At 41.3% G+C, this 27,607-nt stretch overlaps 1 protein-coding gene across 3 annotated transcripts; it reads right to left on the minus strand.

Annotated features, from left to right (window-relative positions):
• Positions 1–754: 754 nt before the first annotated feature.
• On the minus strand, positions 755–27,607 carry Cdk7 (cyclin dependent kinase 7). 3 transcript variants are annotated; one of them, XM_031360479.1, is made up of 13 exons: positions 27,427–27,607; positions 27,105–27,164; positions 19,932–19,965; positions 18,415–18,482; positions 16,253–16,321; positions 14,334–14,444; positions 13,052–13,170; positions 12,016–12,115; positions 9,913–9,999; positions 7,568–7,717; positions 4,558–4,705; positions 3,589–3,665; positions 755–1,147 (listed from the first exon to the last, which is right to left on the minus strand). In XM_031360479.1, exons 1-12 carry the CDS (start codon positions 27,490–27,492, stop codon positions 3,637–3,639), a joined length of 1,041 nt encoding a protein of 346 aa, XP_031216339.1. In that variant the 5' UTR covers positions 27,493–27,607; the 3' UTR covers positions 755–1,147; positions 3,589–3,636. The 3 variants fall into 3 exon arrangements, with proteins under 3 accessions (XP_031216339.1, XP_031216338.1, XP_031216337.1); XM_031360478.1 differs by having other exon boundaries at positions 755–3,274; XM_031360477.1 differs by lacking the exon at positions 755–1,147 and having other exon boundaries at positions 3,449–3,665.

Raw genomic sequence — 27,607 nt, forward strand, 5'->3', positions numbered from 1 at the left:
TGGTAGATCTGAGTTCGAGGCCAGCCTCATCTACAGAGTAATTTCTAAGATAGCCAAAGCTACACAGAGAAACCCTGTCTTTAAAAAACTAAAACAACCAACAATAAAAAACAAGCATTAGAGTGATGGAGCATGCCTGTCATCCTAACTGTTCTGGAGGCTGAGGTCCTTAGGAGGTAAGTTCAAGGCTAGCCTGAGACAACCTGCTTAGGCATGTAGGGAAGAAAGAAAAAATTAGCTGGTGAGATGGCTCAGCGGTTAAGAGCACTGACTGCTGTTCTGAAGGTCCTGAGTTCAAATCCCAGCAACCACATGGTGGCTCACAACCATCTGTAATGAAATCTGACTCCCTCTTCTGGTGTGTCTGGAAACAGCTACAGTGTACTTACATATAACAATAAAATAACAACAAAAAAATGGCTCTTCTAAAAAAATTGAATAGTTAATTATTTAAAGGGCAGTGGTGGCGCACGCCTTTAATCCCAGCACTTGGGAGGCAGAGGCAGGCGGATTTCTGAGTTCGAGGCCAGCCTGGTCTACTGAGTGAGTACCAGGACAGCCAGGGCTACATAGAGAAATCCTATCTCAGAAAAAAAAAAAAAAAGAAAAAATTAAGCCTAGAGATAACAGTACCAAAAGCCAGGGCAACAGGGCACTGTATTAGGACCAAGAACTGGGACTCGGTGTGCATCAATTATGTGCTCGATTACAGCACCAAACAATTTTCAAGAACTGCAAGGACAGTGTGGTGGTACACACCTTTAATACCATCACTTGAGAGGAGAGGGAGGCGAGCTCTGAGTTCAAGGCCAGCCTAGTTTATATAATGAGTTCTAGGACAGCCCAGTCCAAAACTACAAACACAGTGTGAGCTTGGTAGCAGATAGTTTGAATGTGAAATGATCCCTGCAGGCTCGAGGTCACTGTATCTGGGTCACTGGGGTAGGCTTTGAGGCTGTCTAGCTCCACCCTTCTGTTCACTCTCTGTATCTGAGTACATATACAGTGGGACCAGCCAGCCTCCTGTTCCTGCAAGCATGCTTTCCCCACCTGCTGCAGAATCTCCTCCACCATGATGGACTGAATTTCGATGGAATCCTAAGGCAAAAATGAGGCTTTTCTCCTTTAAGGTGCTTTTGTCAGGGAACTGTAAAACAGCAACAACCGAGACAGCTCTGAAGAAGTTAAAAACACACTACTCTGCCAAAGACACCGAAAAAACACTGAGTATGAACAGCATAGGTCTGCAGTCCTGAGGTCTGTAGTAAAAGGGTCTCTGGAAGCTCGTGGGCCAGCAAGCCTGGGCACACAGAGTGGCTTGACATATCCCCCCAAAATGACACAAAGTTGTCCATTAATGCACATGTGCTGAGGCATGAGTGCACACGTGCATGCTTATCAAACACACAAAAGATAATATTCATCGTGCAGTCCTTAAAAGCATGAGATGAAGCATTGTGGCTCTCCCACATGACCCAGGTTTACCTAGAACCTACCCAGCAGAACACAATCATGTAACTGCAGTTTTAGGAGACTCTGCTGCCTTCTGGCCTCCAAGTACCAGCACACACGTGACACAGATATACAAGCAGGCAAAGCACTCATCCACATAAAAATTTTTAAAAAAAGAGATTAAAACTTTCCTGTGGGGAAAAAGATGCATCTTCACACCAAGGACGAGCACACTGCCCTGCTAACCCTCATTTCCCTAGCTGTTTCCCTTTCAAGCTAACTTTCTGGACTAAGCCATTCTGCCTTAGCACTTTTCTTTACTATTCTTTCCCAACATAGTAAGTAAGTAGTTGGCTTTATTCATGAGACAGGGTCTCATGATATATCCTTGGCTGCCTGAGAATTTGCTCTGTAGACCAGGATACCCTCAAATTCACAGGCTATCTACCTGCCTCTGCCTAGCACACCCAGCTAAGTGGCTGACTCTTAACAGGTTCTCTGTCTTTGTGAGGCTCCCATGCCAAAAACTATTTTTCTTTTGCTTTTTGAGATGGGTGGGTTTGCTTTGTGGGCAGACTGGCATAGAACTATTTGTAATTGGGCTAGCCTTAAACCTGAGATAGTCATTACTCAGCCTGACAGTATGACAAGGCACAAGCACCCAAACCTGGCCCCATGTAAACAGGTATTACATAAACATTTGTAAAGTTTTTCTTCTATGAATTTTGTACCAATCATTTTTGAATCCCAATAAGACTCAAGGAGAATGCAGAATAGGAGTGAAGTTTTGCTCTCCCAAAGGTTCCATTCAAAAAGTTCATGTGGGGCAGAAGAGATGACTCAGTAATTAGTAGGCACTGGCTGCTCTTTCAGAGGACCCGAGTTCAATACCCTGTACTCTCATGGTGGATTACAACCATCCATAATTCCAGTTCAGGGGATCCAATGCCATTTTCTGGCCTCCATGGGCACCAGGAATGCTCATATAACTAACACCTTGTCACTTTGTTTCAGGCTTGCTTGATACTTGTAAAGGAGTTGAGCCTTGCTACTTAGTTACCTCACCTTTAATGTATTATTTACAGGGCCAGGTGCTCATATACGGGTACAACATGCTCTACCACCAAGCTACACCCAAACTTGTTCTCTTTTTCTTGAGATTCTTACTTTGTAACCCTGGAGTTCACTCTCAAGTCTAGGCTGGCTTTGAATTTATAGAGATCCACTTGCCTCTACCTCCCAAATTTGGACAGGGACAAACCACCACCATGCCTGGCGATTCATGCTATTTCATGCTATGTATAAAATTTATACAGCAATAGAAAAATAATAGTCCATAAACAAAGCACAGGTAAATAACATTATTTACATAATATATGGTAATTAAATCAACTAGATTCATATCTATTAATATGTAAAGAAAGTTTCTAAGTAAAAAATAGAAAACAATAGTATGAGCTATAGTGGGGTTTTTGTTTGTTTATGCTTTTTGAGAGAGGATCTTACTATGTAGCTCTGGCAGACACAGAGCTCAGTATGGAGACCAAGTTGGCCTTAAACTCTTAGAGATCCACTTGCCCATACATGCTAGGATCAAAGGCATAGGCAGCTATAAGGTGAGATAGAATTCTTTGAAAATAACACTACAAAACCGTGGAAGACAAACACAAATTGCCCTGAGGCCTTTTCCTTGGGGAGGGTAAAAAGAAATGGAATGAACAGTGTCAAGGTCCTGGCTGTTGGAACAGGAGGAGCACGGTAAGTTCAAGGTGGGAGGACTTCAAGGGGAGGCGGTGGTGTGATCTTCCCAAGGCTATTTACTCTGGGGTAAGAGGGGTTAAATACTTACAAAACAGTATTTTTTGTTTTCAATATTATACTTAGTAATCGTAAAGTGGTATATCATCCTGAGCTGCAGAATAACCAGCAATTGCATGTTAAGCCTCTCCTAATGCATTGTGAATTACATTTTAGAGAACTGAAGTTATTTTTGTACTCTAATCATAAATCACAAATATTTTATTTTAAAATACATTTAATAAAAATAACCCATAGTTTTACATATTTTACATCTGTAGAATATTTACAAGTTCTCTTCTATAGCATTTAATATTCCCTATTTTTTCCATTACTTGCCTTTGGATCATTTCTTTCAGCAGTGCAACTGTCCATTGTTTGTTGCAACTAAAAAATTAGCTTCTTGGGCAATATTCCTGAAAGGAAAACAGAAAGGTTGTTCACTTGCTGTACTCCAGCACATTGTCTAACTTACAGGCATTGTGAACAATTAACACAGAGTAAGAACTGCTGGGCAGAGAGCAGAACTGGCTCAGCAGGTAAGAGCAGTCACTGTTCTCCCAGAGGACCTGGGCTCAATTGCCAACAGCAGCATGAAGCATCTGTAATTCCAGTTCAGGAATCTGATGCTTTCTTCTGGCTTTCACGGGGACTGCACATGTGGTACAGACATACATGCAAATAATACACATAAAAATAACAAAAAATTTAAAAATAACAAAGTTAAAAACAAAACCAACTGGGTCTGCTCATAGGTTTAATTATAGCATTCAAGAGGCAAAGTTCAAAAAGGCCAGATTCATCTACCTAGTAAGTTCCAGGCCAGTCGGGGATACACAGTGAGACCCTATATCCAGGGGGAAAAAAAAAGAGGGGGGGAGGCTACAAAATTGGCTCAGTGATGAAGAGGACTTCTGCTCTTCCAGAGAAGCCACGTTTGGTTCCTAGACGAATGTACCTGACAGCCACCTGCAGTGGCAGCACCGAGGATCTGAAGCTCTCTTCTGGACTCCACATACATATAACATATATTCATATACAGCCACACAAAAGTTTATATTGGAAAAAATAAAAGAATTGGTGAGGGTGCAGGATTGAAGGCACACATGGACAGCTCTTAGAGCTCCCAGGCATACTCAAAGTGCCCCAAGTGTCCTCAGCTAAGGAAGACAGGAGCACACCCTAGTCCACAAGGTTTAAACAGCTCCACCTTCTTAACTGGCTTCCCGTTGCTAGCTATACACGAGCTGTTTAGAGCTTTCTGATATCATTTAATTTCTGTTTGCTTTTATCAGTGAGGATCTTTACCTTGTTCTAAGGCCTCTGTTCTTTTCCGTTTTGTTGCCATGGTTGGATCCGACTGTTCCTTTAATGCTTCCACTGCACAGTTTGGTCTTGGAAGCTGGCATCCAGGTGTTGGCCCTGGACGATTACTGAAGTACTTGGTCTTCAATGCCTTTTCAAAGAAGAGAAACCCAAAGTAAAGTTTATTCTTTTGTTTTTATTTTGAGACAAGGTCTAACTGTGTGGCGCTGGTTGGTTTGTAACATGGCAAATAAACTTGTAGCCGCCTACTTGCTTCTGAGTGTTGGGATTACAGATGTGTGCCACCATGCTCAGCTCAAAAGGAATGTTAAATGTTTGTTGTGTATGTGGGAAATCTAACCCCATATGGCTGACAGCATTGAAAATAGCATGTAAATACCCTTAGAGCCCCAAACAAAACAATTAGCATCAAGTATTTGGATATAATACACAAATAAACATCCAGTGTCCTACAACTGGCTGATGCTGTTATTTGGGGGGAGGGGCGGCTAGGGGGAGTGTGCACACCTTCTTCTAATATTTGTACAACCACAAAGCCCATACTGGGAACAATGAATTACAAATATAATAATCTACTGTGAATGGGTAAAAATTTGTTTAGGCCTATGCAACGTTTTTATTAACCACTAGAGTACAATGTTCTAGAATTTCCAATTTTTCCTCTAAAAATAACAAGTTTGTCAACTAACACCCATTTATAATATACCAGTACTATTCAACAGCCACAGTGGTTCATTTACTCTAGACTATCTCCCCAAGAGTCAAGATCAGGGTATTTATATTTATTAAATGTTTTGAAGTATATTTTGATTATATTCTTTCCCCTTCCAAAACTCATCCCAATTCCTCTGCACTCCCACCCAGCTTCCTACTCTTGCTCTCAAAAACTAACAAACAAACTGCTATAATCTTGGCTCAACCCTTAGACCACAGATTGACAATAGATCACTGCAGTAACATGAGGTTTATTGATCCAACGTGCGTGGCCAATGCACGTGGGGTTGCTCAGCCATGCAAGGTGAGACAACCCAGAACTCAGAATGCACACATCTTTTATACTTTACAGAGGGCAGATTTCTGCAACAGGGCTAGCTGGCCTACTCTGGTTGGTGGAACACAGGACAAAGGATCTCATCAGGCATCGGTTGGCTTGCTCAGGAGACTGTTCTTGGCTTAGTCAGCCAACTTCCCTATCCAGCTCTGCACCTGGCCTTGAAAAGTCCCTGGGAAGGAGCTGAGTAACTAGGTGGTGGGGGAATTGTTGCCGAAAGGTCAGGGTGACAGTTTGTGGTCTTTTTCGAAATCCACCACAGGGAGTTCTTCTGAGAATTGCTAATCTTGTTTTTGTGGACCTTCACGTCATTGTGACCACCAGTTATTTTTGTTTTGGCTGGTCTTAGCCTGGTCACTCTGATTCAACATCCTGTCCACCAGAACTTTGTTTTTACAGCATATCCTTGGCTATCTCTGGAACACAGCTTCTTAGTGCTTTTCAGAAAACACGCAGACAAATGGCTGAAGCTGCTGCTTGCTATTGTAAAACTTTGTTTCCACACTGCTTGCTGCTTACAGGAGCTAGAACATGGCTCCCTTATTTTATTGTGAAACTTTATTTATACATTCCCAGAACTTTTTCACTTTATTACTTCACAAACAAACAAACAAAAAAGTCAAAACACAAAGCAGCCCAACAGTGGTGGCACACACGTTTAGTCTTAGTATTCAGAAGGCAGAGGCAGGAGGATCTGAGTTTGAGGCCAGCCTGGTTTACAAAGTGAGTTCCAGGATACCTAGGGCTACAGGGAGAAACAAACTATCTCTAAAAACCAACCAACCAAACAAATAAACCCAAAATGTACAACAAAACAAAAAACTTATAAAAAAAACCAAACTGTGGGGAGAGGGGGTGCCAGGTGGTGGAGGCTCACACTTTAAGCACTTGGGAGGCAGAGGCAGGCCAACCTGGCCTAAAGAGTGACTTTAAGCACAGCCAGGACTACACAGAGAAACCCTGCCTCACTGCCCCCACCCCCGAAAGAAAGGTAGGTAGGTAGGTACCATTTTCAACTACATACTGAAGTCAAAACCAGCTTGGGCTACAAAAAGTCCTGACTGAAAAATAAAGAGTTCAAGTGAAGCAGGCTGGAGAGATGGCTCAGCAATTAGGAGCAATGGCTGCTCTTCCACAGAACTTAGGTTTAGTTCCCAGCACCCACCCTTCAACCTTCTGTAACTCCAACTCCAGGGAACCTGATGCCTTCTTCTAGCCTCTATGGACACTGTGCATACATGGTGTAGAAACGTATATGCAGGCTAAACATCCATACACATATATTAAATTTTTAAAAAGTTCATCTGAAATATAGCAGTGGAAAGCCTGGCGGTGGTGGCGCACGCCTTAATCCCAGCACTTGGGAGGCAGAGGCAGGCGGATTTCTGAGTTTGAGGCCAGCCTGACCTACAGAGTGAGTTGCAAGACAGCCAGGGCTACACAGAGAAACCCTGTCTCGAAAAACAAAAATAAATAAATTAAATAAATAAATTAGCCGGGCGGTGGTGGCGCACGCCTTTAATCCCAGCACTTGGGAGGCAGAGGCAGGCGGATTTCTGAGGTCGAGGCCAGCCTGGTCTACAGAGTGAGTTCCAGGACAGCCAGGGCTACACAGAGAAACACTGTTTCGAAAAACCAAAAAATAAATAAATAAATAAATAAATTAATTAATTAATTAATTAATTAAATTAAATAAATAGCAGTGGAGTGGAAACATATATCTCTAACCAAGTGTAAACTCTTATGAGATGTGCATGTATTAACAAAATTTAATACCAGCCAAGACAATGTTTATAGCTTTAGGAAAGGACACAAATATACATACAAAAGATATACCTATCTTCCTGGTATTTAAAGGATATTAAAAATTTTAGAAACTTTTGAGCTTTGTTTTATTAATGCTACTAAGTGGATGGCCCTTAGGTTTTCTAATAGAAGTACCTGTGAGGCTGTAATCCTAGTACATGGATTAAATAAGAACAAGCCTTGAATGAGATCGAGCAAGTCATCTCCAGCTGCAATGAAGATGTGCTGCAGTGGGATCCCAGGAAAACTCTTAAACGTCACATAATCTGGAAGACTACACATGTCCTGAAAAAAAAATTATGATTCAAATTTAAGTAAAGTATCCAAAGACACAAAAATGGAATAAAGAAACAAAATGTGGCCAGTTAAGACAGTCTGTGTAGCTGGAGGGGGGGGGGCAGGGGGAGGGTCGTGGCGCACGCCTATAATCCCAGCACTTGGGAGGCAGAGGCAGGTAGATTTGAGTTCAAGGCCAGCCTGGTCTACAGAGTTAGTTCCAGGACAGCCAGAGCTATACAGAGAAACCCTGTCGCGAAAAAGACAGTCTGTGTAGAAAATCTTAAGAGAACTACTTATAGAGAAAAATGAATTAGAACTTATACCCTTTACATATTATAAAGTTTACATATTGTAAAGGGTATAAGATGTAACATAAATATATTTAAAAATCAAAGTTCTACATACCAATAACGAACATGTGAATACAAGAACAGAAAAGATAATACTTAATAATCATGTCCAAAGGAAAAATCCAGTTTCAAAGTCTAACAAAAGTTGTAGAGAAGCTCATGGACTGAAAGCTATTAAGATGCTGATGAAATAAACACCTATATAAAATAGGAGGAATAGGCTCACGGTTTGAAATAGTCAACACAAGAAAGAATTGATTCTCCAAGAAACAGGGTTAAAATCTTGACATATTACAAATGCAAACAAACTATTCTGAATCTCATACAGAAAGGTAAAAGTCTAGTTAGTTGAAAACTTTTTGAAAAGAAAAAAGTATTAATTCTTATATGTACATATGAAGACCTAACAGTAACTTTTACTCATACCGTGTGATAGTGATGGGGAGACACAGCAGGATCAATTTTAATTCATACTGTGTGATAGTGATGGGGAGACAGAAGGATCAATGGAGCACACAGAGAACCTCGAGATCCACGTGTATTTGCCAAGCACAGTTTTCTGTCAAGTCTTTCCAACAATACAGTGCTGTAGCATGTGGCTCAGGCTAGGAATGGTAATGCATCCCTATAGTCCCACCACTCCAGAGACCAAGGAGGAAGTTGTAGGCCCTAATCAATCATCATACAAACAAATAAACAAGAAAACCAAACCCCAAATAAACCAAAGCTTTCATTTAGGAAATTGAGAAATGACACAAAAGAAATTCCTTGGATATTAACTTTACCTTCAGATATTTTTGTTATACTTTTAACAAGAAGACAAAATCCTGCTTAAACTGGGCAGTGGTGGCACACACCTTTAATCCCAGCACTTAAAGGCAGAGGTAGGCGGATTTCTGAGTTCAAGGTCAGCCTGGTCTACAGAGTGAGTTCCAGGACAGCCAGGGCTACACAGAGAAACCCTGCCTGGAAAAAAACAAAAACAAAAACAAAAAAAAAGAACAATCTTGCTATGCTATTGTTTCTTTCAGTGCTTAAGTGAGCCACAGACATTGAGTATTTTAACAGTAAACATCCACTCTTCCTCTGAGCTATATCCTAGACCTCCATTTTTTTAGTAAAGAATTAATGAAAGAACTATAACTTATGTCTGTGAGTGCACAGCTTTCCATCACCTGGGACAGACCAGTTGATGGAAACTGGGGACTGGAGTTGGGAAAGGCTATACATGCATAAGCTGATGAATGAAGGCCACAATTTTAATGTTTTCCTTTGTATATTTCCCTCTTTTATCACATGCAATAATAAGATAACTTATTTTTATTTATTTATGTTCCCTTTTGAGATAGGATATCAGTACATAGCTCAGACTGGCCTGGAATTCACTATGTTAAGCAGGGTAGCCTCAAATTCAGATTTTCCTGCCTCCTAATTAAAAGTATGTGCTACTATAGTTTTTAAGTTAGTTTAGAGGCACAGCACTTGTCCAGCATGGGAAAGGTCTTGGCTTAATCTCTAGCACTGCAAAATTAACTTCTTCATGCACATACAGCTGCACTCAGTTAACAAAAATGTTATAGAATCTTTTCTGTTTTGGTTTGTTTTGTTTTTGTTGTTTGTTTTTTTTTTTTTTTCAAGACAGGGTTTCTCTGTGTAGCCCTGGCTATCTGGAACTCACTCTGTAGACCAGGTTGGCCTCAAACTCAGAAATCCGCCTGCCTCTGCCTCCCAAGTGCTGGGATTAAAGGTGGGCGCCACCCTCCCCAGTCCTCCCACCCCCAAGCCCCCACCGCACCCCTGGCTACACTATAGAATCTTAAGTACATTCAAAGAAGATGCATGAAGGCTTACAGGCCACTGTTCTTCAGTTGGTGTACCCAAAGTTTCAAATATTCTTGTTAGCTGATCAAGGTCTGAATCTCCAGGCAAAAAAGGAACCTGAAAATAAGAAACAGACATTTCAAGGTTGTTAGTGAGAGTGGTTACACAAAAAAATGCTATAAACTTTGTAATGAAAAAACCTCTAAACTCTGGAACAATTAAAACTTACTCCAGCAGAGCTAGAGAGAGCTTATACACACAAACAACTTCAACTGCACTGATTTCTATTATTAACTTACTGCTTTTCCATTCCAAATTCACCTTCTGCCCATCTCTGCAAAATGCAGATTTGGGCAGTTTTTAGAAGGTGTGTCCAGGCATATACTCAGTACCCTAGAGATTTCCAACATATTCCAAACAGCTGAATTTTTTTAATTCAATTTTATTATTTTATTATTTCATATGTATGAGCACTTGTTTACATGTGTATTTGTGCTCCATATTCATGCCATCTTCTAGCTTGGAAACTAGAAGAGGGTATCAAATTCCCTGGATGTGGAGTTATAGGTGGTTTGAACCACCATGTACCTGGTGTTGGGAATCGAATCTAGGTCCTCTTTCAACAGAATCTAGATTTCAGCCCTGGAATTCTTTTCCTTGGATGATCTCAAGTGGTGACTGTGGCTTATCTTTAGACATTAGTTCACTTATTAGCCAGTCCTTCATTATTCCCATCCCACTACAGTTGTGGGTGTAGAAAGAGAATGCAAGGTTAGGTGAAACATTCTCACTCTAACACAGGCAAACTTCAAATTCCAGAGGATTCTCTCTGCCTCAGTCTTTCAAGTGCTAGGATTACAGGTGTAAGCCAACACACCTTGCATTATTCTTAAATGTTCCTAAACAAGTTATGTGTGGTTTGTTTTCTAACTGGACCCAGAGTTGATACAAGCTCTAACAGAAAGAATTCAGAAATGTCTCATGCTTGTCCAGAAAGCATTTTATCAACTGAGTTAGTTATCTTTCCAGCCTCTGTGATGCTTAATCTTGTCACCCTGATGGAATTTAGAGTCAATCACCACAGAAACCAACCTTTGAGCATAACTGGTAGGGAGTTTCTAAACTGTGGTACTTAAAGAGAGAAGATGCACCCTAATGTGGTAGAACCATTATAGGGGCTAAGACCCTGGACTAAACAAAAGCGAGCAGTGCGCCAGCATCCACCTCTGCTTCCTGACTGGATGGGATGTAACAAAGAGCACTGCCTAAAGCTCCCAGTGCCATGGCTTCTCTGCCATATGGACCTCCCTTAATGTGATTTGTCCAGCATTTTGTCATAATGTTGTGAAAATAACCATACAATTTGCCTTAAACAATTAACTTTTCTGCTTCTTCCTTCCAAGAAGGTGAGGTTGCTTCTGTTTTGTGAGATACAGTTTAACTATGTAGTCTTTTTTGTTTTGTTTTGTTTTTTTGTTTTTTTGAGACAGGGTTCCTCTGTATAGCCCTGGCTGTCCTGGAACTCACTCTATAGATCAGGCTGGCCTCGAACTCAGAAATCCACCTGCCTCTGCCTCCCAAGCGCTGGGATTAAAGGTGTGCGCCACCACCGCCTGGCTACTATGTAGTCTTGAACTCAGTGGTCACCCTGTCTCAGCCTCCTGCATACCAGGATTGTATATTATCATACCTGTTCAAACTTTTATTTGACAAACTAACTTTGCTTGTCAATTTTTTTTTTTTTGCTATGGATTGTGATAAAAGATACTCCTAGACAATTATAAGAACCATTAACAATACTTAAAAGGTGTACATGAGGGCTGGAGAGGTGGCTCAGCAGGTAAAAGCACTGACTGCTAATCCAAAGGTCCTGATTGAGTTCGGATCCCAGCAACCACATGGTGGCTCACAACCACCCATAATGAGATGGGACGTCCTCTTCTGGTGCATCTGAAGACAGCTACAGTGAATACAGAGGGAACAGGAGCAGGGCCAGAGCCAGTGGTCCAATTCCCAGCAGCTACACACATGATGGCTCACGGCCATCTGTACAGCTACAGTGTATTCATACACATAAAATAAATAAAATAAATCTTAAAAAAAAAAAAAGGTGTACATGAATTTAGGACTCACCCTTAGAAGCAATTCTGCTAATATACAACCAACAGCCCACATGTCCACTCCTACACCATACATCCTAGCTCCAAACAATAACTCAGGGGCCCGGTACCATCTGAGAAAAAAAAGATATAATGTCATACATATAATTTGTTTATTTTTCAAGATAGGGTTTCTGTTCATCAGGGTTATAAGTGATCACACTGAACTCCAAGATTGTGTTGTTTACTAGGAAAAACTGTTTCTAACTGTGGTGTGGCTCAACCTTAGTGTACCCCTTTAATCCCAGACAATGGAAGTAAAGTCAGTTGATAAAAGGAAGCACCCAGTTTGAAAGATGCTAATTGAAAGGCAGACAAAGAGGTGAATAAGAGAAAGATTTGACAGAATAAGATATTCCCAACTTCTACAAGAAGAGAGGAAAAGGAAGTTACTTAAGAGAGCAATGGAGGTGGCGCACATCGTTAATCCCAGCACTTGGAGGCAGAAGCAGGTAGATTTCTGAGTTAGAGGCCAGCCTGGTCTACAGAGTGAGTTCCAGCCAAGGCTACTCAGAGAAATCCTGTCTCGAAAAAAAAACAACAAAAAAAGAGAGAGCAGTGGAAAGAGGTGGGAAATAAAACATTTGCCTAGCAAGCCCAAGACACCCAAGACACACGTGTTATATCCTGAAGTTAGATATCCAGGCTACCTATACATATTGGCTTTTCAAGACAGGTTTTTTCTGTGTAACAGCCCTGGCTGTCCTGGAACCCATACTGTAGACCAGACTGACATTGAACTCAAGAGATCCACCTGTCTCTGCCTCCCAAGTGCTGGGGTTAAAGGAGCTCAAAACCATGCCCAGTTTACAATAATTTTTTTAATTAAAAAAAAAAAGTTATCCAGTTGAAGGAATGAGTTAGATTCTGTTGGAAGGAGCTGTGTTTTTTACTGTGGTAAAGTAGACATAATATAAAAAGGACCGCATTCTGAGAACATGGCAACAGTGACTCACTCCTGAGTTCTAAAAAGATATTTCAGAGAAGACTGATCATTTCTGTATTCTTACCTGGTCACAACTTGATGTGTGTAAGCCCTATTGGGGCTCCCAAATGATTTGGCCAGGCCAAAATCTGCCAGTTTCAGAACTCCATTCTCATCTAACAACAAGTTGTTTGGTTTCAGATCCTGTATCAAGCAGTTATCAATACAAACAAAATTAAGCAAGATTAGAGGAAAACACAGAGATACATTTAGTTAGCTTGCTTTACTTATTTAGTTAGGTATTCAAGACAGAGCAGCCCAGTCTGGCTTTGAATTCTCTGTGTCATCAAAAAGATGATCTTGAACTTCCGATGCTTCTGCCTCTACCCCACAGTGCTGAGATTAAGGGTTTACCAAAAGTACGACTGAGGATTGAACACAGGGATTGAATTCATGTATGTTGTTGTTGTTGGGGATCTACTTTACCAACTGAGCTATGGCCCAGCACCAGTTAATTTTAAAACTCAGAGAACAAAGCTGGGTGTAATGCATGCCTTTAATCCTAGCACTTGGGAGGCAGAGCCAGCCTGGTCTACAGATTGAGTTCTGTCTTAAAAACAAAAGGCTAGTAGGGGACCTTAGATAATGAGAGATCAAAATGGATATGATGGGGCTGGAGAGATGGCTCAGCGGTTAAGAGCACTGACTGTTCTTCCAGAGGTCCTAGGTTCAATTTCCAGCAACCATATGGTGGCTCCCAACCATCTGTAATGAGATCTGATGCTCTCTTCTGGTGTGTCTGAAGACAGCGACAGTATACTCACATACATAAGTAAATCTTAAAAAAAAGAATGGATATGATGGCACACACCAGTAATCATCATGAGCACGGAGCCAGCCTAGGGTACAGCGGAAGGTGCTATAGTCAAAACAAAAACAACCAACTGACTGGCAAAGTAGCTCATCAGTTAGAGCCATTTGCAATAAATGTAATGACTTTAATTTCATTCATAAACCCCACAAAGTGTCAGGAGAGAACTGACTCCTGGGATTTGTCATCTGACTTCCACAGTGGACTGTGGCACATACCAACTACAGTGATGAACCTGCACTCACATACACACAGACACATGCACTTAAAATAAGTAAAACAAAACTCCAACTGACCACTGACAAAAAGCTTAATCAAACTTAAGCAGCAGCATTAAAAGATGTCATGAAACATGCCCACTAGTTTTTGGCCTTCAGGAGTCAAAGCAGAAAAATCATGAATTCAAAGCCAAGTGGGCTGCAAGGCAAATTCCAGGCCATCCTGGAATACAAAGCAAGGCTCTCCCAGATAGATGCACCATTCCCTAGAATCTTACCCTGTGTAGAATCCAATGCTGATGTAAATATTCTAAGCCCTGAAGAGTCATCAACATGTAGGCTTTAATGTGGGATGGTGTCAACACAAGACTGTTATCCTTTATTATAACCTATAAAACAGACAGGCAGTATACAGCTATGCTTCATTATTCCAAATGAACACTAACAAATAACTTACAGATTTAAAATTACTCAAGAATTTCTATGGTAGATTATCCAACTCTCCTTTAAAGGGTGTTGTATGAATTTCCAGAATTAAGTGGTTAAAGAGTATCACTGGTTTGGGGAGTAAGCAATACTGTGTACCCTACAACTCTGGCTTAGAAATATCAAGTACCAGTTGGGCAGTGGTGGCGCACACCTTTAATCCCAGCACTTGAGAGGCAGAGGCAGGCGGATTTCTGAGTTCCAGGCCAGCATAGTCTACAGAGTGAGTTCCAGGACAACCAAGGCTACACAGAGAAACCCTGTCTCGAAAAACCAAAAAGGAAGGAAGGAAGGAAGGAAGGAAGGAAGGAAGGAAAGAAGAAGAAACCCAAGCAATTGTGGTAGAATTAGAGGAGACCAAGCATTTCCTTACAGGGGTAATTAGACTAAGACTGTATGTCTTGAGATTGCCTGGGAAAGTAGAGTGAAAATGCATGCCCATGACAGAGGGCAGCAGAGAGAAAGAGGACTGAATCCAATGAGATGATCTGTAACCTCTGCCAGTGAGTTTGTTGTTCGACTTATTGGTTCCTTTTTGCTCCTGAGTAGTACTTTCTTGTATAGGTGACTGCTTATACATCCTCTAGATGTGCAATAACACATTTTAGCTGTTTCTGGTTTTAGTGAACACCCATACAACAAGTGTTTTTCTCTTGGATATATACCAAAACAGTAGTTGCTAGAGCACATAATTGTTACTAATGACTGTAGTATTACTGGTAATTATTATACACACTATAGTACTGGTGAATTAGAAGTACTGATACGGGGGGGCTGGAGAGATGGCTCAGTGGTTAAGAGCACTGGCTGCTCTTCCAGAGGTCCTGAGTTCAATTCCCAGCAACTACATAGTGGCTCACAATCATCTATAATGTAACCTGATGCCCTCTTCTGGTGTGTCTGAAGACAGCTACAATGTACTCACATATATAAAATAAATAAATAAATCTAAAAAAAAAAAAAAAAAGGAAGTATTCATTTGGGGACCTATATAGTAAGATGTAGCATTGTTACTGGTCTATATTTAGTGCATTCCTTTGCTTGATGCTGTTATAAAACTCCCTTTTACCTTCGATCTGATAGTAAATATGTCTTTAAGTTTATAACAAACTGTACTGCTTTCCAAAGTGACTATGGAATTTGGATTCAAACCAGCAATGTATAAGAATTTTAGTTTTAAATCCTTGCATTATTAGTGCTTGAGATTTAATTAATAAAAAGACTGCAACTTTTACAAAGAAACTTGATTTTTCTTTTTCTTTTTTTTTTGGTTTTTTGAGACAAGGTTTTTCTGTGTAGCCTTGGCTGTCCTGGAACTCACTCTGTAGACCAGGCTGGCCTCAAACTCAGAAATCCGCCTGCCTCTGCCTCCCAAGTGCTGGGATCAAAGGCGTGCGCCACCACTGCCCAGCAGAAACTTGATTTTCTAAAAGAAGATATCAACCTTTGATAATATGGGGGTAAATGTAAAACTGTCAAGTTTAATAGGCAAAAAAAGTCAGTAAGTTAAAGGGAACTTGGTAAAATGCCAATAAAATCTAAATATACATAATAATAGAAATACAAGTAAATATTAAGAAATTAGAGATCTTTTAATTTCTGCAAAATGAAGCAATTTTTTTTGTGCATCAGTATTTTCTTAAAGCAGAATAAACATGCAGGTTTCTCTTTCACTGAGTAGAGGAATAAGTCTCCAGGAATCCTATCTTACCTCTAAGTCAGTTTCCATAAAATCAAAGACAAGGCTAATGTTAGACTTATGTCCAAATGCATCAAGGAGCTGCAAAAGAAAAAACAAAAATCAAGTTAAATTATTATTCTCTATTTAATGATATTGGAATTTATTGTTGGTGAATAATTTTTAAAAATTGTTTACTTTTCCCACACACATTACTGGTAAATCCAGGGCCTTCAGCAAGCTAGGCAAGTGTTCTACTACTAAGATATACCCAGTCCTTGGATTGTGAGATAAGGTTTCACTATATGTCACGCCGGACCTAGAATTTGCTATGTAGTCCAGACTGGCCTTGAATTCAATCCTCCTGCCTCTGCCTCCACCTCTCATGTGATTATAAATAAATAATATAAATGTGCACTACCTGGCTTAAATTTTAAAACTCATGCTGATAATTTCCTATGAATCTGAGACTCCTTTATTAAATTTAACATTGCCCTATATTTTTAACAGGAATTAGTATTCTCAGTTCCAAAAATATTAACCCATTTAAAAAACTCAATAAAAACTTAAAAACTCTTTTCCTTAAGACCCGAGAATTAGAATAAATAAATTAATGAAAATTTCACAGCTCTAGCAGTGATGACGCATGCCTGTAATCCCAGTACTTGGGAGGCAAAGGCAGGCAGATCTCTGAGGCCAGCCTGGACTACAGAGCAAGTTCAAGGACATCCAAGGCTACACAGAGAATTCCTGTCTCAAAAAAACAAAACAAGAAGAAAAATTCACCTTGGTTTCTCATTGAAAAAAATTCCTGGGACTGAGGATATGGCTGATTAGTAAAAGCCCCTGCCATACAAATGTAAAGATTAAACCAAAGTTCAGATTTCAGAAATCATGTAAATGCCAGGGAGGAAGAGTCCCGTGCCTGTAATTCCAGCCATGGACGGTAAAGACAGGAGTTCTTTAGAGCAAGTTAGCTTTAAAAGAAAAAAGCCGGGCTGGTGAGATGGCTCACAACCATCCGTATCTGCTGCCCTCTTCTGGTGAGTCTGAAGACACTTACAATGTACTTATTTATAATAATAAATCAATCTTTGCGCCAGAGCGAGCAGAGACTGAATGAGAGAGGCCGACCAGAGCAAGTGGGGGTCTACTAGAGGGAGCAGGGTAGACCAGAGTGAGCAGAGGTCCTAAAATTGACATTCACAACAAACAAATGAAGGGTCACAACCATCTGTACAGCTACAGTGTATACTCATATGCATAAAATAAATGAATCTTTAAAAAACAAAAACAAAGCCGGGTAGTGGTGGCACACGCCTTTAATCCCAGCACTTGGGAGGCAGAGGCAGGTGGGTTTCTGAGTTCGAGGCCAGCCTGATCTGCAGAGTGAGTTCCAGGACAGCCAAGGCTACTCAGAGAAACCCTGTCTCAAAAAACAAAGCAAACAAACAAACAAAAGTCCACATCACTGAGCTCTAGGCTTGACTAAGACTCTGCCTCGATGAATAAGATGGAAAAGTAATAGAAAATAATGTTTTATATAAACCCTAGGCCTTCAAATACACATAGACAAAATGTATAAACCGATATGCACGCCACTCGAAATTTGAGAAAAGAAAATAGAAGTTTTAATGTTTAAAAAAAATTCTTGTCATGCATGGTGGCACACACCTTTGGTCCCACAGTACTTGGGAGGCAGAAGCAAACAAATCTTTGAATTCAAGGCTAGCCTGGTCTACAGAGTGAGTTCCAGGACAGCCAGGGCTACACAGAAAAACCCTGTCTTGAACAAAACAAAATCAAACAATTCCTAAGCAAAATTCAGAAGAAACTTCTTGTCAGGTTCAGGATATATACTTGCATTCCCAGTACCCAAATTACAGTAACTTAAATGAAACACACTCCAGCCCTCATACAGGCAAAATGGTTCTCAATTTAAATGTATGCTGCTACTTTTAACCAGTGAATTCAAAATCACTTCTGAAAAAATTAGCCTGTATGGAAACCTCAGTTATACCTGCTAAAGACACTGCTCATAGCAAAAGTGGGGTAGAAAATACACTTCAAGCTAATCAACCTTCAATTGTCTGCAAGGCTGCCTACATCAATCTACCATACTGAGCCTCTGATCAATATCCATCATATTCAGAATACGGAGGATCCAAAGGGCGAACAGCTTAGATCATACTCACACCAATTATATTTGGATGACTTAGTTCTTGTAAGAGCTTTATCTCCCTTAAGGCTGTTCTATTTATACCTATAGAAAAAGAATGTAAAAAATGAACAAAAATCCTGAAATCTCAAACCTTTTACAAATATATTTTTTGAAAAGGTCATTCAGAAAAATAAACATTTTATATACACAAAGAGAGTAACTATTTTTATGAAAGGTTTTTGTCACATTATTTTAAGGTAGCATAGCAGTATATGAAAAATGGCAAGTACTTATCTCTCTAGCATATCATTCTGAAATTATTATTATAGCATACATATACAGACATGTAAGAAATACGTAGTAATAGGGCCATTTCTATTGTCCTACAAACATTAGAGGAAGACTATGTGCTAACAGCAAATTAGCACTAATGATACCTTTTTTTGATACAAATCACAGAAATCAAAATACAACAGTGCTGGCACTTTCACAGATGACTTTCTCATTATAACTATTACTTGATGGCTAAATAGGACCAAACATTCTAAGAGGCTTGAGAATAAGAAATAAACCTTAGGTGGACAGTGGTGGCACACGCCTTTAATCCCAGCACTTGGGAGGCAGAGGCAGGTGGATTTCTGAGTTCAACGCCAGCCTGGTCTACAGAGTGAGTTCTAGGACAGCCAGGGCTACACAGAGAAACCTCTACAACACCCAAAGCAGTAGTGAGGGCATCCAGACAAGGCACCAAAACTCTCACTGCCCTCCACTCACAGGATCTCAATGTTCCTTGCAATGCTTACATGCTGTTTCTAACTGGACTCACTTTATTCTCTAGTGCACTGCTTCTCAGCCTTCCTAATGCTGAGACCCTTTAATACAGTTTCTCGTGTTGTGGTGACTCCCAACCATAACATTATTTTCATTGCCACTTTTCAACTGTAATTTGCCACTGTTATGAATTGTAATGTAAATATCTGTTGTGGCTAGCCCTGGGGTTGCTTGTAGTTTGATGTTAATTCCACTCTCCAGGGAGGGGCTGCAAACTAGGAAGGAGTCACATACTCAGGTGACTGCTTGTGAACCATCCCCTAATGAATAAATGGACAGAGGAAGAGAGGAAGCAAGAGAGGCCTTTTTGGACTGGATAGTGTGAGGACGAGGTGTAACTATGAGTGTCTCCCGGTTTCCCGGTTTCCCCAGCAGATCCATCAGAATTTGCCATCGGAGGATTTAGATTTAATAAGGCTTATAAGATTAGGATTTTTTGCTGCACCCAGTGATTGAATTACCATCGCTTCTGAACTAAGTTTGTGGTGTGTTTTCCTTCATGTGGCAGCTCCCGCCAGAAAGTGCTGGTGCATTTTTTAATATTTCCTGCAACAAATACCTGTTTACACTGCAATGGGGTCGTGACCCACAGGTTGAGAACTGTTGATCTAGAGCCACTGCAATAACTCTACTGAACTATATTATTAACTCTTATTGACATTTTTCTTACTACTCATATCAGAACATCTCCTGTTTGATCAAATTGCATATAATACTTACCATCTTTAGCTTCTGACCTGTGTCCAAGTTTGATCTGGGAGAGAGAGGGGGAGAAAGCCAAGACACATATATTAATAATGTGTACATAGAGGATGGAGATGGATCAGGGTTGAGAACACTGACTGCTTCCAAAGGATGTAGGTTCATTTCTCAGCATCCACACAGCAGGTGGAAACTGCCAGTTCTAGTGGGATCCAAGGCCCACTTCTGACATTGGATGGTACCAGGCATACAAGTGGTGCACAGACATACATGGAACTAAAACACTGATATGCAATAATAGAAGTTTTATAAATAAAACCAACCAAAAACTCATAATGTGTAAAATTAATGTATAATCTAAATGCACAAAAACTTTAGCTACAAGCAGGAATAACATGGTGGTGCATTAGTTCAAGGCCAGGCTGAGACAGCAAGTTCTAGGTGAAGAAAAACTTAAACCCAGGCATTGTGATACACACCTTTAATCCCAGAAAACAGTAATGCAGATCTCTTAAATTTAAAGTCAATCTACAGAGCAAGATCCAGGACACTCAAGCTTAGGCAGTGAAGGAGTTGGAAAACAGAAAGCTAGTGATAATGTAATAGACCAAGGGAGCCATGTTCCAGCTCCTGCAAGCAGCAGAACTTAGCAGCTTTGGCTATGTGGCTCTGACTTTATAGTCAAGAGGAGGAGACTACTGGGACAATTGATGCTGGTTAGCTGGAGCTAAGTAATTAGTGGTGATTAAGCATTGACCAGCATCATTGAGGTGAAATCTTCTGGGAAGTGTTTTCTGAGAACAAAAGAAGCTTTGTTCCAGAGATAGCCAAGGTTGTACCTTGTGCTGCAGCTGGACTTGGGAATGTGTAAGAGTCACCCAGGTAGTACTGGTTTTGAAGGCATGAAGGGGCCATGAACAACAGCTGAGGCTTGGCACTGTGAGAGGCCACAGAAGGCCATTGGTGAAGGTACAGCCTCAGCTGCAGATGGCCCTGGGCTGAAGGGGTCATGCAAAGGATTTGAGGCTTGGCACTATGAAGAGACCCTATGAGAGGCTATTGGTGAAGCCTGGTTGCAGTGGAAGGTCCTGGTGCATTGGAGATGCCAGTACCATGGGATGATAATCAAGAACAGCAGCATCAGTGAAGTGGATCAACCTGAGCTTAGAGTACTGCAGAGGTGGAGAAGTGACAGCAGTCCCTTGGAGGAACCCAGAAGGTCATATGTAGATCCTAAACACTGAAACAAGAAGCCGTAACATGAGCCAGGCTGTGGTGACACATGTCTTTAATCCCAGCACTTGGGAGGCAGAGGCAGGTGGATTTCTGAGTTCGAGGCCAGCCTCATCTACTGAGTGAGTTCCAGGACAGCCACAGCTACTCAGAGAAACCCTGTCTCAAAAAACCCCCAAAAAGGAAACTGTAACATTAAAATTACCTTGGAGACCCCAAGATGTTCAAGCTGCCCATAGGCTTTCTGCTGAGGAAAGCTGCTAACAGGAAGTGGAAGCAGCTCAGGGTAAAGAATTTCGTTGCAGTCAACAAAGATGAAAAAGGAGTTGGAGATCTGAAGACTGCTCTGACATCAGACATGGAGATGCAGAGTTTGGGGTTTGCCCAGTTGGTTTCCTGTCTTGCTTTGGGGATTACAGTTACCTTAGAGAATGCATCTTAGAAGAGACCTTCAACTTTGAACTTTTAACACTGTTGAGACTGCTATAGACTATAGGGGCCCTGGAAGTTGGACTAAGTGTATTTTTTATTACTCTATGTTTAGGTATGACCCCCATAGACTCATGTTTGAACAAGCCTATGGGGAGCAGGGATTGTAATATGATGGTTTGTATATGCTCAGTCCAGGAAGTGGCACTATTAGAAGGTGTGCCCTGGTTGGAGTAGATGCAGCCTTGTTGGAGGTGTGTTCCTGTGAGTGTGGGCTTTAAGACCCTCATTGTTGAAAATCCTATATTTTTCACAAAGCAAATTTACAAAATGTGATAGATATATAAGACATTGAAAAATTGATTATGAAATTTACATGGGAAACTGAAAATAGACACACAATAAAAGTAGAATAATCCCATGAAGTTCTTTATCATATATATTTAAGTGATTACTATTTTGCCATGCTTATGTCAGCTAAAATATTTGTAAAAACAACACCAAGACATCATTCCATTCCCCCTAATACTCATGAGCAGTCCTCTAACATCCACAAGCAGAAAATGGCTATGTGTTCCCACCCACATAGACACATATACTTTAATATAGAATAGGGATGTTGCTGAATGATAAAGCATTTGCCTAAAATGCTCAAAGCCCTGGGTTCAAAATACACACACACACTCTCTCTCTCTCTCTCTCTCTCTCTCTCTCTCTCTCTCTCTCTCTCTCTCTCTCTCTCTCTCTCTCTCTCATGCATATACATAAATAAAATATTAAGGGAGATAGGGGTCCTGGGAAAATGGCACAGTAGTAGCACTGGCTCTGCACACATAAGAACCTGAATCAGATCCCCAATACCCACGTAAAGACCAGCCACGGCTGTGTGTGTCTGAAGTCCTATCACTGGAGGACTGGGACAGAAAGATCCAAAACACCAAGCATCTGGTTGTATTGAGACCTTGTCCCAAAGGCAATTAAGTGGAAGAGCCATGCAATGTCTTACTTCAGCTAGCGCATGGGCAGACCTGAACCCAAATCATGTATGCACCACAAACACCTACAAGACACACTAATACACACACACACACACACACACACACACACACACACACACTGACCCATGGCAGAGTGGCTGAGCAAGTTAGGAAACAGAGAAAACTCAGCAATTCTATATTTTTCTTAAACAATATTTTATGTGTATGGGTGTTTTGCTTGCATGAATGTCTGTGCATCACATACACACCTTGTGCCTGTAGAGGGCAGAAGATGTCTGATCAGCTGGAACAAACAGTAGTTAGCCACCATGTGAGTTCTGGAAACCAAACTTGGTTTTCTATAAAAGCAGTTACTGCTCTTAACTGCTAAGTTACATCAGTCCTACTTTAAGAAATCCAAGTTATAATAAACACAAAAGCAGTTTAATGGCTCTTTTTCTTTGTGAAATTAAAGAGGGTGTTAACAAGCGAGTATTAGTAGAAATTATGAGTGTTCGAAACAGAAGGTTCACAGCACAAAATCCTCAGATGTTGACAGAACAAACTACAAATGTCTAAGTTGGGAGAGAGAAGTCCCACAAACCAGCCACTCCAAATGTCCTGGACATAAATTTCAGTTAAAGAAACTGAAAGGCCAAAACAAGAGAAAGTATAGCATATTAAAAGCTTTTGCTTCATTAGTAATTTTTAAAACCACAAAAATGAATTTGAAATAAAATGCAAAAATATCTGTGTCATCTTCAAGGCAGAAGAAATTACAATGACACAGGATACTTAGCACTTGGGAGATAGATGCAAGGGTTTAAGGTCATTCTTTACTACATAGGAACTTTGGAGTCAGACCAGAAGGGCTTTAAAAAAGGAGAAATAGGTTGAATCCTTAATCCTAATGAATGTTAAAAGCAGGCAAGAAAACCCCCTTGTATCTACAATTACAAAACCCAGGATGTCAACCATATGAAAAAGATTTTATCAGTCAACTCAAACGTTTTCTTTGATTCAGATACCAGAGTGTTTCTTTCCAGGCTAGTCTCAACTTCTAGACTGAGGTGACCCTCCTGCCTGTCTCCTACAATGGAGAATATACTCCACTGTATCCAGCTAAGTCAGGACAGGTGAGACAGCTCAATGGTTAAAAGCACACTGACTGCTCTTCCAGAGGATCTAGGTTTGATTCCCAGTGCCCATATGACAGTTCACAACCATCTGTAACACCTGTCACAGGAGATAAAACATTTTTTGGCCTCTATACATAGCTGTACAGACATGCATGCAGGCAGAACACCCACACACATAGTAAATAAACAGATAAATGTCTACAGATGCGCTTATCACAGCCCCAGGTAGAATGTTAGTAGATTCTTGTGGGCAATGAACTCTGACTGAAGGATGTCAGTCTGGCAGTGGCATGAAGATGATACAGAGTGAAGAGTTGCAAAGAACAGGGAAGCAATGGGAAACTCCTGCTTAGCTGTAATTAAAAGGCACCTCTAGGTGTAGGGGACATTTGAGCGAAACAGAATTCAACCACACCAAGATCTAGAGAGAAAACATGGCAACCAAAAGAAAGAGAAAATAGAACAATCCTGGGACTTGAACAAATCTAACACATTCAAGGAATAAAAGGTTAGCGTGGCTGGGATTGTGAGCCAGTAGATCTGGCAACGACAAAGACAGCAGCAGAGCTAAGAGGGGAAGGGTGGGAGTGGCTCACACGAAGAATACCATCATTTGAGAGGCTGGAGCAGGAAGACTGATAGGAGTACATGGGCTACATAGTGAGCTTCAGGACAATCTAAACTACAGAGTTCCCGTCTCAAGAAAAAGGAAACTTAAGAGTTTCTGGTGTTTTATTGTTTCTTCTGGTGTTTCCATATTGTTTTGGTGCTTGTTTTCCACAACAGTGGGCTTCACATATACAAGGCAAATGCTCCACCACTGAGCCTAGGCCTCGTTTTTGTTTTTGTTTTTGTTTTTAAAGATTTACTTATTTCATTTATATGAGTACACTGTCACTGTCTTCAGACACCAGGAGAGGGCATCGGATCCCATTACAGATGGTTGTGAGCCACCATGTGGTTGCTGGAAACTGAACTCAGGACCTCTGGAAGAGCAAGCAGCCAGTGCTCTTAACCTCTGAGCCATCTCTCCAGTCCACTGTTTTTACTTTCTATTTTGAGAGACAGGGTCTTACTAAGTTGCCCGTGCTAGCCTTGAAACTTACTCTTTAGCTCAAGAAGGTCCTAAACTTTATGTGTGTTTTAGGGGAAAATCTTGCAACATGTGTGAAATATCTTTAAGAATGCACACATGTAGGTGTAGGTATGTATGTATGTTTGTGTGTGTGTGTGAGTGTGCATGTGCAGGTATGTGTACAGGCTAGAGGCCAACTCAGATGTCCTTCCTCAGACACTGTGACAAAGTATCCCTCACAGGCATTGACCACATAGGATATGCTGCATGGAGGCAGCCTCTGGGATTTGCCTATCTCCACCTCCCCAATGCTGGGAAATGCTGCCATTTGATTCTCTTGCCTCAGCCTTTGGAGTAGCTGGGGTTACAGAAATAGGCCACCACGCCCAGCCAAGAGAATTAACAGTTTGATAAAAAAGTGAGATATGGCAGTAGATCACAAAACACAAGCTAGATAACAAGAATATGAGAAGTGAAAAAATAAAACAAGAGTCAGCAAGATGGCTTACTGGGTGAAGGCACTTGCCACCAAGCCAGAGCTCAAGCCCTGGAACCTACAAGCTGGAGAGAGAATGAGCTCTGAATCTGTCCTGGATCCTACACATGCGTTGTGGCACATAAGCACCCCAACCTGAAAATATTGATACAAAAATAATTCCTTAAAATAAAACAAATAGCAGAACCCCCTGAAAAGACAGCAAGCCAAACACTAAATGAATGAAAAGGAGTACTTGGGAGGCTGCCAGCTGCAAGTGTGATTCTCCATACTTCAAAGGAGTTGTGAGATTACAAAGGAAACAACAGAGTCAAAGAAGCATAGGAATACGGAGCTCAACCACAACAGGTCGAGTTACACGAGGAGACCAAGTCATCATGAGCTGGCTATAGATTTCAGCAGAGGAAGAAAGAACAAACAACAACTCCGTTCTAATGCCTCAGTATTACTAGCTGTGCACTCCTGAAGTCATCTAACTAGCCTCAGGTACCTACAAGGTGAAGCACACCTTTACCTATTTCACAGGCTATTTGGAGGTTAAGTGGGGGAAAAAAAGTAAGTCAAAGTGTTTGGCACACAGAAATTATGTCAGAGTGTTGTTAATGAATTTAAGTTTTAAAAATACTTAAATCTGGGCTGGCGAGATGGCTCAGTGGGTAAGAGAACTGACTCCTCTTCCGAAGGTCCTGAGTTCAAATCCCAGCAACCACATGGTGGCTCACAACCATCTGTAATGAGATCTGACACCCTCTTCTGGTGTGTCTGAAGATAGCCACAGTGAATTACGCCAGAGCGAGCGGGGCCGGAGCGTGAGTGCGTGCGGGCCGGCAGAGGTCCTGAGTTCAATTCCCAGCAGCCACACACATGATAGCTCACGGCCATCTGTACAGCTACAGTGTACTCATACACATAAAATAAATAAATCTCTTTAAAAAAAAAAAAGTCCTGTATCATCATCATGAGAAGTGATTTTATATCTGAATCTTGCTTTAAAAAAAAAAATACTTAAATCTTTTTAGAAAATACACTATTATCAGAATTGCTAATGCCAATGAAAACTTTTCTGTACAGATAACACATATGTAACAATTACTGGCCTGGAAAGACCATGCCATCCCAAAGGGACTGAAGAGATGCTGTACTTGCCTCCTCCGCCGACAACCAACTCTGACAACCAACTTTTATGGAACGAAACGTTTTAACTTAATAATATAAGTTTAACGAAAACTGGTTCAGCCCAAGTTCCATCTTGAAACACAAGACACTATCAATACTATTGCCTATAGTGTTATTTTGTTTTGTTTTTTTCCCTGAGACAGGGTTTCTCTGTGTAGCCCTGGCTGTCCTGGAACTCGCTCTGAAGACTAGGCTGGCCTCGAACTCTGAAATCCGCCTGTCTCTGCCTTCCAAGTGCTGGGATCAAAGGCATGCGCCACCACTGCCCAAGCCTACAGACTTCTTGTAACTCCCACAATCAGTGTGACTGTGAGTAGTAAAATAAAGCCAAAAGTAGTCCATGTCTGTAATCCCCAGCACTTGGGAGGCAGAGGCAGGAGGATTTACACGAGTTGGAGACCAATCTGGATTACATAGCAAGACTGTCTCAAAGACAGATAGCCATCAATCAACTGTTAAAGCACAGGCATTTTCTCTAAGAGTTGCCTGGCGTGGTGGAGCAAGCCTGCAAACCCCAAAACCCAAAAAAACAAAAAGCAGAAGGGTTAAGGCTCGCAGCAAGTTCTAAGACAGCCGGGTCTAAAGAGCGAGCTCCGTGACTTCAAGGGCTACGTGGCAAGCAAGACACAAAGACTGGACTGAAAACAACATAAAAAGGTAACTCACTTTCTTAATGGCGACGATTTGGTTGGTGTTCTTATCTCTGGCCTTATAGACCGTAGCAAACTAGAAAGGAAAACAGTAACAAATTCGTGAGAGGTCTACCTGGTGGTTGGTTTTGGGACACCCCCCGCCTTCGCCCCCCTTTTAAGAACAAAGAAACCCTGACTCTGGAGGGGACTCGCCACGTCCTGCTCCGTGGTCTAGAGGCCTCCTCTTCTCCAGTAGGGAGGAAGCTCAAGGATGATGACAAGGGGCACCAGCCGGCGGTGGCCAGGCTGTGCCTCCGCGAGAACCGCCCGCCGGCCTACTCAGCCCAAGGCCTCACCTGTCCCTCTCCGAGGAAGTCCAGTTTCTCATAGCGTTTCGCTCGAGACTTCACGTCCACAGCCATGAAGGCATGCGCCACCAACTCCAGCAACTAAGCTAAGCCCTCCACCCCGCAGGAATTTAAAGCGTCTGAAAGCTCCCAACAGCCACTTCCGGTCACTGGACGCACACGACCTACT

Source organism: Mastomys coucha, unplaced genomic scaffold (assembly GCF_008632895.1).
Source record: "Mastomys coucha isolate ucsf_1 unplaced genomic scaffold, UCSF_Mcou_1 pScaffold8, whole genome shotgun sequence".
In the NCBI taxonomy this organism is placed as follows: domain Eukaryota; kingdom Metazoa; phylum Chordata; class Mammalia; order Rodentia; family Muridae; genus Mastomys; species Mastomys coucha.